The sequence below is a fragment of the Cydia amplana genome, chromosome 26 (genome assembly GCF_948474715.1).
Source record: "Cydia amplana chromosome 26, ilCydAmpl1.1, whole genome shotgun sequence".
In the NCBI taxonomy this organism is placed as follows: Eukaryota; Metazoa; Arthropoda; class Insecta; order Lepidoptera; family Tortricidae; genus Cydia; species Cydia amplana.
The window spans coordinates 4,354,611-4,364,469 of record NC_086094.1 but is presented as its reverse complement, the minus strand read 5'-3'; the positions used below and the strand labels follow the sequence as shown (position 1 = coordinate 4,364,469).

Below are 9,859 nucleotides of genomic sequence, written 5' to 3'. Positions count from 1 at the left end.
CATAATCCATACTAATTTATGGTGGGGAATAAAACAAAATGTGAGACTGTGACAAGGACAAACAATAATAGCGCTTTCGCTGCTACTCCTACTGAAAGATACATAAAACTATCCCTTTCGGTCATTTCCGCCTGATCCAGTGAACGGTGACAGCTGTCAAACTCTATACTATTTAATTGGGATGACAGCAGTCACCGTACCCACGCTATATGAAAAATACTATAGGTGAAATGGGGTCGTATACGAAAGCCTTAAGCCATTAAAAACAGACCTAAGCCTATTCAGACTGTGACAAATGTTCACTTAATTCTAAACTGTATAATGTAGTGTTGTTGCCATGCCGGCAAGTTGTAGTATTGTTTAAAACTGAAAAACTTGAATTTTTATATGAATTTTATTATTATAATATGGTATTTTACTAAATATTAGTCCAATATTAAATCTTTATACGATTGTTTTATTATAAACCCTATTTATTTTGATTTTAAGTTGCTATATTAAGTAAGACGACAAAAGGCGTTTATTATACTCTGGCAAACTCATTTTGACAGTAGAAAAAGGTGCGGAATTCAAATTATCTATGAGATGACAACCCTAAATTTTTTAAATTTGCCGCCTTTATCTACTGACGAAAATGGCTTGCCAAACTATAATAGGCCTTTCATCGCCAAGAATAGGGATCGTGCGCGTTGGAGGGTCTGCCACCCTGTGGCCTGAATCGGAAACATATGTGCACATGTGCAAATGTACATTGCCAAAGCAAGTGCTACCATCTACCGTTCTCGTCGGTATGTTTCCTTGTGCATAGTAGGTTCTGTCATCTTGTGGGCTACATCGGAAGCATTAACGCCTCGCGCCAAAAATCTGACAGCTCCAGCAGGGCTAGCACATGATTGGCGCGACAGTATCTCGCGGCGAGATAGACTACCCGTCCCTATTTTATTAACACAGTTAGTAAAAAGTAGCGAGATACTGTCGCGCCAATCATGTGCTAGGGGTGCTGTGCTGCCGCCTATAGTTCATGCACGGGGTCTATACTTAACATAAACCCATATTCAGACGAGCTGGGCAAATCGACCGATTTCATCAGGAAAATAATTGGCGCCAATCTCATCTAGCGTCCACACGTACACAATTAAATTGTGTACGTGTGGATTAAATTTAGTGGATTAAATTTTAATCCAGGCTTTCCTCATGGACCAACTACGTATGCACAACTAGTTGTGCCATAAGGATTTTTTTTTAAATCCTTCCCATAGACACAACTGGTTTACTGTCATTTAATTTTAGTTATCAAATACACAACTATTCTTGAGTTTTGCCTGTTTTTGTAGAATTGTACAGTCGCCATCAGATATACGTATAGGTCTTTTTCGTGCATATTTCTGGAATATTTGAATATCACTAGGGTAGGTTAGGTTCGTTAGTTATCTTCAAATAGCCGAAGGCCAAACAGCACAGAATAGGAGCCCCGTCGCGGGGCTCCGTCGATATCGCTAATGTAAAGATAAAACGACGAAAATGATGTAGGCATTTTGCGTTCTGGACCGTTCGCGATGTACACTAAAAGTGATATAGGCAAAATATTACAAAGTTGTGCCAGTTGGGCGTAGTTGTGCCATTAGGAATACATATTTTTGATGGCACAACTAGTTGTGCATACGTAGTTGGTCCATGAGTAAAGCCTAATTGCATTCCCCATACTAACTTCGAAAATTGGTATTTTTGTGTCCGCACCTGCTGATTTGATCGGAGAATCAAATTGGGGTTTGTGCCCACACGACCTGATTCGATCGGACAATTTCATCAAATTGGCGCGCGTTCGCAGCTTCGCGCCGCGATTCGCGTACGAGTGTGGAGGGCGCTTTAAAAAAAAAGGTCTGCTGTCAATGTCAATCAATTGTGTCATTTGTTTGTGTCAATCTGTGTATGAACCTAATGAACTATATGAACGAAATGTATTTATTTATGCTAAAATTTCATGTTTACCACTTATTTTCACGTAAAGGAATCGTTTACTGAATTTACAATGCTTAACTAAACTTCTATCCTCAAACATACGTACTGTTTTATCAAAAACAATGGTGGAAAGTGTGAAAACGAGTTACTATTTGGATGGGTCCGAGAGTAGCAAGTACATGTTACATCCTTTCGCGAGTCAAGTTACGATCACACCACGATCTAATGAAAGAATCACTGAATTCAACAACTACTGTTCCCACTGCGATCTCACGTTCGAAAACCAAGCAGAATGCGAACACCACAATATCGAAATGCACGGGCAGAAAAAAATACTTACTTGCGGCATTTGCACCGCTACTTTTAGACGACAGGATCACTTAAAGCGACACATGCAAAGTCTACATTCTAATCAGAAGTTCTGCTTATGCCCCGTGTGCGGGCAAGACCACAAACGTCAAGATTTACTTCTGAAGCATATAAAGAGGAAACACGCTACGGGGCCTCAGATTTATCACTGTAGAGAGTGTGAATATGAATGTGGTAGTCTGCCAGAGTTAGAGAAACACGAGTTGACGCATCTGCTAACGGAGAGGCACATCTGTCCGCACTGTCAGACATCGTTTAAGCGGAGAGACCATATGCTCCGCCATGTGAAGTCGCAGCATCTGAATCAGTTTGTAGTGTGTCCGTTGTGTTCACAGACTTACAAACGGAAGGACCATCTAGTCAGACATGTTCGGGAAAAGCATAAAATGGGATTTTTGAATGGTAAACTTGTTAAGTCTTCAGATATCATATAGAATGGTGAAATATGAAGTTATTTGCTGTTATCATCACATAGTTAAGTTTTTTTATCAGTAAATAAAGCCATGTATATGCTAGCTACTATAGTTCGTTTTTTTAGCATTAGAAAGAACTTGCAAGAAGGTAAGCGATCTTGACATGTCTTTTAATTGAAAAACGCTTTTTAAAAATCAAAAACTATTACTTATGAAAGCAGAAGAATATAAATGATCACATTAGATTCATAATTGTTACATATTTGCCGTAACTTATTTTTAAAATGCGTTTTTCAATTAAAAGACACATCAAGATTGTTTACCTTATTTCTAATGCTAAAAAAAACGAACTATAAAGAGTCCTTGCAGCGCCATCTGTGTTAAGCTTTATGGGACATCTACATGTTGACACAATTGGTATCATAAACAGTTGGGCAGATTTTTAAATTTAATTTTCATAGTAGGGTATGTAATGCATGGGGTAACTTTGCAATTAGAGTAAGGCACCTTGCGGTGCTGCAATGCTTACCAAGGTATCTTGGTAACTGTTGCTACAGTACAAAGTGCTTCTAGTTTAGCAGATATAATTGCCATTTTCAAAATTACCCCACTTTTTAAGTTATCAAAGTATACCTTATTTATTCATTTTAATGTTATCGGGCTTGGATTTGGCTATTTATGGGTAGGGCTGCCATCTCTAAATTCGCCGAACACGGACATAGATATACGCTTTTTTTTTATTCTAAAGTGTCCTAAACACTTTTTAAAAACCTCCCCGGATGGCCTCCAAACTAGGACAAATTGGGGAAACCCGGACGGATGGCAGCCCTATTTATAGGTAACATATAGACAATATTTATTGTAATATTTGTTTAAATTAAATCTCTAAAAAGTTAAATATATCTTGTATATGAGAATTTTTTTTTGTATTTCCTATTGCTTTGAAATGCCTATTTTTGGTTGGGTACAGTGAGCAGCAGAAATTGCTAAGCGGGCGAGGTGTTCAAAATTACCTTGACGCGCTCTTATTCTCGCGTCAAGATCATTTTGAACACCTCCCCCGCTTAGCAACTATTGCTGCTGACTGTACATATTTCGCTGACCAAGTGACCACGTTCGCAGATATGAGATAAATTAATAAATATTAAAGTAATTTGATGCACATTTGTTTATTATTAACTAGAGACCCTATAGAGTCTGTGCGGAAAGAGAAGAGTCGTGGAATGCTCACAAATATCTGAACACGCCTCTATTGTCAAGGCGTTAGAGTGCTTGTTCAGATATTGTGAACACCTTGGCCGCTCCGATGTATCTGATGGCGACTGTACTTAAGGCGCTCGCCAAGCCGGCTGTTAGTGACAGGTGTCACTCTATAATCCGGCAGTTTCACAGCCGAGGGCCGGATTATAGAGCGGTTGCATTTTAGGGGCATGAACGGGAAAGATTGTGGCTTTCGTAAAAAACAGTGCCTACGCCAATTCTTATTCATATCGGTAGGATGTAAAGTCAGGGCTATAACCGCGAAAATCGAAGTTCGCAAATTGCGGGCTATCTGTCTATAATTACGCCTTCATTGGAGTAAAAGAGAAAGATCTCCGCAAATTGCGAATTTCGGTTTTCGCGGTAGCCCCTCAGGACTTTATATGCGCCATTATTAACGATGCTTCGATATAAATACAGTGCCGCACGACGCTGTGCGGCGTAAGCGCCATCGACAAAAGGTCCCTTTTCATAGATAATGCCACATATGAAGAATCAGGATTGTATGTATAGGTAGTAAAACGCTTTAAGGTTAATCGAGTTTTTATTTCTTTACACATTTCTCACTACTTATAAAAATATACATTGATGGGTATTATAAGCCAGAGACTAGTAAACAATAAAGAGTATACATTTAAATTAAAAAATCAGTAACCGACTTCAAAAAAGGAGGTTCTCAATTCGTCGGAATCTTTTTTATCAAGCAAATAGATATACTTAGTAGGTATATCAAGCAAATCTTGTCAATTAAAAAAGGTGCGAAATTAAAAATTTCTATGGGACGATATCCCTTCGCGCCTTCATTTTACCGAACCTTACCAGAAGCGTGCGAGTCTTTCAATTCCTTCCTTTTTGTTTATACACCTTAAGGAGTATAAAAATATCCTGATACTAGCCATTTCAACCTAACTAAAACCTCTCTAATAGTATATGCATGCTATCTGCATTATGCAACATTATGAGAAACAGCTCTGTGTGGGGAGTCTTTATTCTTCACTAGTCTGGTAAGCTTAACTAAAAAAATGGAAACCCAGCTCACTGTTACTGTCAAAGTAACTTAAGTTTCACGAACTCGCCGCGAAAATGCCGCTCCCATACAAACCATACAATCGAAGTTATAGCATGTGCCAGACAACCACAGTTTCTGCAAGATGACCTAGGTAGAAAAACAGTGGTTTTAAGCTATGATGTAGCAAGTGGTTGAAACCAAATTCTGCACAACCTTTAAACGCCCTTGGTAGACAGGCGTGCTGTGCCAACCATGAAGTTTTGGGCTTGTTGTAAATCATGTAGACAGCCGCGCTTCTACCAAGGTCATCAACAAGACCAACCAAGGTATCAAGGTTGCAGAAACTGGTTGTCTGCCGTCTGGTCTGGCACATGCTTAATGCTCTCAGATAATCACAAAAATAAATGAAAACACGCTTCACAGCTCTATCCCCTTTGGGGAAGAAAAAATACAACAATATTTTACTTCTGTATAGAAAGCTTTAATACTTAAACTATATTATTCGAGAAAAAAATAAATACCTTCTCCAAAATTACTGCCAAACGTCATAAGTACAGAACTTAAGCTATTTATAGTAATCTCACAGAAAATGGGAGTTTATAATAGTTATTTACGATACAAGTGCGGAAAAGAGGAAATTCGAAACGAGTGGCGATAAATTAAAACACGACCGAAGGGAGCGTTTCAAATCGACACGAGTTGCGAATTACCTATTCGCACGTGTATCGTACAACGTTTTACAGTACATATGGCACTTTAAACTTTCGACATACGCACGGAAACTGACGGCCTAGCCAAGGTGACAATCGCTATCGCTTCGCCATCGAATCGCTTTGTGTCTCTCTATCACTCTTCTATATTAGTGTGACAGTGACGGTTGCGTTTCGTTCGCTACGGAGCGTTAGCGATTGGCATGTTGGCTACGGGGCCTGCTCTTTCCCGCACTAGTTCGGGAAAGTAGCACCATATGTACTGTAAACGGTTTTGAGATATCCCTTTCCTTTTTTTCCATACAAAATCAGTCACACGCCAACATTCTTGCTACGGCGGAGCAAGTCTGTCTTGGTGGTGAGATTTTCATTTATCTAACAAAGAATTTCCCTTTTACCTATAATAATGTTCACTGTTGAAAAAGCTGTTGTTGATCTTCACGTTGGATGTGGATCCACACGCCACTCTGGTGTGCGAGCGGCACATTGCTATATACGTGCATAGCGCCGTCTCGCTCACACACTGGAGCAGCGTGCATATCCCCATCCCCAGATAACCGTATAAGACAACAAGAGCTATAGCGTTGAACATTGAAATAAGGCTACAAAAAAAAGGAATTATTTTAGTATCTGTATATAAAAACACAACTTAATACATATAAGCCTTAAATCGAAATATAATCTTGCTTAGCTATTTACATTAAAGCTAAACTACTAAAGTAGTGATAATTACACGAAAAAAAAATTAGTTACAAAAATAGTAAAGAAATGGACACATAACATTTTATGAAAGGTGGAATACAGAGATATCCTTAAATTTATTTTAAGCGATAAATTATTAGTGTGAATTAATAAGAGCAAATATTTTAGTGTAACTTCTAGAAGAATATTAGAAATAAAAAAGTAAGTTAAAAAAAGTACTCAAAACCAGCCAAATATAGTCCAGGGGTTCATTGCTCAAAGCTTGTAACTTGTAATACAAGCTGGGGCCCGTTTCTTAAAAATTTGTAACTTCTTATACAAGTGGAAGTCCCTTTCTAACAAAAGCTGTCAAAAAGTGACATCCGCTTGTATTACAAGTTACAAGCTTTTGAGAAACGGGCCCCTGATGTCACCTTTTCAGAAAGGGACTTCCACTTGTATTACAAGTTACAAGCTTTTGAGAAACGGGCCCCTGTCCTAAACTATGATCGACAAGTTCCACTCATAATAAGTGTCGGTACCAATCAATCTCCTATTTGGTTTTTTATGTCATTTATATACAAATATATTGCTTTAGAACTACAACATTTAAATAATTGTCACTCCTTGACAAAGACGTTTGAGTTAATTTTGTGAGACCTGAGTGGACGCTCAAAGTGGAGCGTTCGGCGGGGCGTGCAGCGTGGCATCTAGCTCCCAAGTGATTTGAGCAGCGTGCACTAAGGCCGCTCCTATGCACGCCGCACGCCCCGCCCCGCTGCACGCCCAACTAGGGTTGCCAGATGGTCGGGATTCTCCCGATTTTTAGCATGTGTTCCCGATTCCCGACAAAGTGAAAACTGTCCCGAAAAACAGCATCACGTTATAAAACAATAATTTCAAGTTCTGAACTGTCGTCGAGCGAACCAGCGACCTGCGTCGAGCCCGTCAGCGCGCGCGCGGGGCGCGCGTGGCGAGATTGGGCAGAGCAGCTGACGTAGTGCCAATAATGTAAAATATCGTTGTTTTTAATACAATTAATTTAATTTAAATGGTTCATTTTCCCGGCTTCCAAAATCCCGAAAAATTGATATTTTTTCCCGATAATAGCGCCTTTCGATCTGGCAACCCTACGCCCAACTCGAGCGTCCACTGAGGCATTACACTTAGATAGCAAGCTTTAGGTGTGATGACGATTTTTTTTTAACAAACCTGTATATCAATCACCTCTTTCTTATAGGACATATTTTAGGATGTTAAAGAACATGGTTCTCTAAACTGTGTGCCTTTACTTTGACCTGGGGCCCGTTTTTCAAAAGCTTGTAACTTGTAATACAAGCGGATGTCACTTTTTGACAGCTTTTGTTAGAAAGGGACTTCCACTTGTATTACAAGCTACAAGTTATTGAGAAACGGGCCCCTGCAGAGGAAACAGGATAACCAAAGGCCTGGCCATTGCCCTGGGGTCTAAATGTTATTAAATATTGTCAGAATTGGCCCAACCATCACAGTAACCTGAATAACAGAGTACATAAGAACCTTCCAATAAGAAAAAGGACCCTTCTCTGTGGAAAGCCACAAATAGGTGATTGTTTACACAGCAAGACAAAATACAAAAAACAACTTCATTGACCTTAATTTTTAAGTTTACATCTGACATGTATTCGTAAGTACTTTCCAGATAAAAAAGCTTATAAGCTCAGAAAACACAATGAACCGAAAACCCAAATAATTAAACTATAACATGTTTCCTGAATCATAACTTCTTGTGGATACGGTTTAAATGGTTCAGCAGCGATTCCTTCTCCTTAAACTTGACGGAGCAGATATCACACTGATGCGTCACGTTTTTGAACGTATGCTTATTCTTGACATGTTTCGCTAACCGGTCTTTATTCGTAAACTTCTTATGACAGTTAAGGCAAGCGTTCTCCGTCATAAGCTGTTTCAGCTTCATATGTCTTCGCAGACAGTGCCTGGACTTGAATGTGATGGAGCAAGACTCACATCTCGACTTACTCTTGACCTGATGATGCGTCTGACAGTGCAAGTCCAAGTTAGCTTTCTTAGAAAACACGACTTGACAGTTATTGCACTCGTAAGTCGCCTGTTTCTGCTGGCTCTCGTGATTCGACGTCATGTGGCGGAAGAACTGACTATTCTGAGTAAACTTTAACCTGCAATACTGGCAGGTGTAGATATATTTATGCTCGTCGAGTGCCCTCGGCTGGAATAGCGGAGGATCGTCGCTTTTTTTCAGTCGTAACGCCGCTCGAGTTATTCTTATTTTCGGACCAGTACGGGCGGGTTTTTTATTCATAACTAAGCCGATTCACTTTATTATTTATTCCAATTACACTATCATAACTGAACACAACAATAGGATCACGATTTGGTACCGATATTTTGTACACACGTAAGCACTATTGAGAATGGACGGATTTCGTTTACAGCGGCTGTTCGATCGTTACAAGAGTCTCTTGTAAGCAGTAAACACACTAATTATTCATGTTTTGAAGAAAGAAAAGGTGAGTTTATCGATTTTACTGAAAACTTTCACGCGATTTGCTTCAATTTTGTAGACAGAGACAGACAGCCAAGAAACGTCAAAAAAATACGTTTCGTTTAAGCGTTTTTAACACTGCGAAACGAATTTGCACTTGACCTAGTTACTATTAGTTATGCTCGTCACAGTGGTTTGAAAAAAAAAATGTGTGTTTTTTTTTCTATCTTATTTCGATAACATTTAAATTGTAAACATTGTAAATATACTTGGTCAACCAGATCTTGACAGTAGAAAAGGGCGGCAAATTTGAAAAATGTATGCGCGAAGGGATATCGTCCCATAGAAAATTTGAATTTCGCGCCTTTTTTACTGACAAAATTTGGTTGACCAACTATATATAGACGGTCAAGCAGATCTTGTCAGTAGAAAAAGGCGCGAAATTCAAATTTTCTATGGCACGATAACCCTTCGCGCCTACATTTTTCAAATTTGCCGCCTTTTTCTACTGACAAGATCTGCTTGACCAAGTATAGTGTCAAAGACGAGTAAAAATAGTAAATCTCCAAATATGAAAACAAGATTAAAGTCGTGTCTAGACGACCTGAGCAAATCAACCGATTTGATCAGGAAAATAATTGGCGCCAATCTCCAATTAAAGATTTATGGTGATATTTGAGCCGCCTAAGTAAAAAAAAAATGCTCCAAAACGAAAAGAATAGCGTCACAAATTGGTATTCTTGCGTCCGCACCCCATTTTATCGGTAATATCGGTCATAATCTGCGGTTGAATTCTGATTCGGCGAGCCAAATTGGCGTTTGCGTCCGCACGTCCTGATTTGATCGGATAATTTAATCAGATTGGCGAAAATTTGTCTCGTCTGGACTCCATTTAACAAGTCGCCTGCCTCATATTTGTTAAACCCCTTCTACACTCGTGCGCGAATTGCTGCGC

General features: G+C 39.3%; 1 protein-coding gene across 1 annotated transcript; it reads right to left on the bottom strand.

Moving 5' to 3' along the window:
- Positions 1-8,134: 8,134 nt before the first annotated feature.
- Positions 8,135-9,018, bottom strand: LOC134660327 (zinc finger protein 782-like). Its single transcript, XM_063516075.1, has one exon. The coding sequence runs from the start codon at positions 8,719-8,721 to the stop codon at positions 8,158-8,160; it is 564 nt and encodes a 187-aa protein (XP_063372145.1). The 5' UTR covers positions 8,722-9,018; the 3' UTR covers positions 8,135-8,157.
- Between the last annotated feature and the right edge of the window lie 841 nt (positions 9,019-9,859).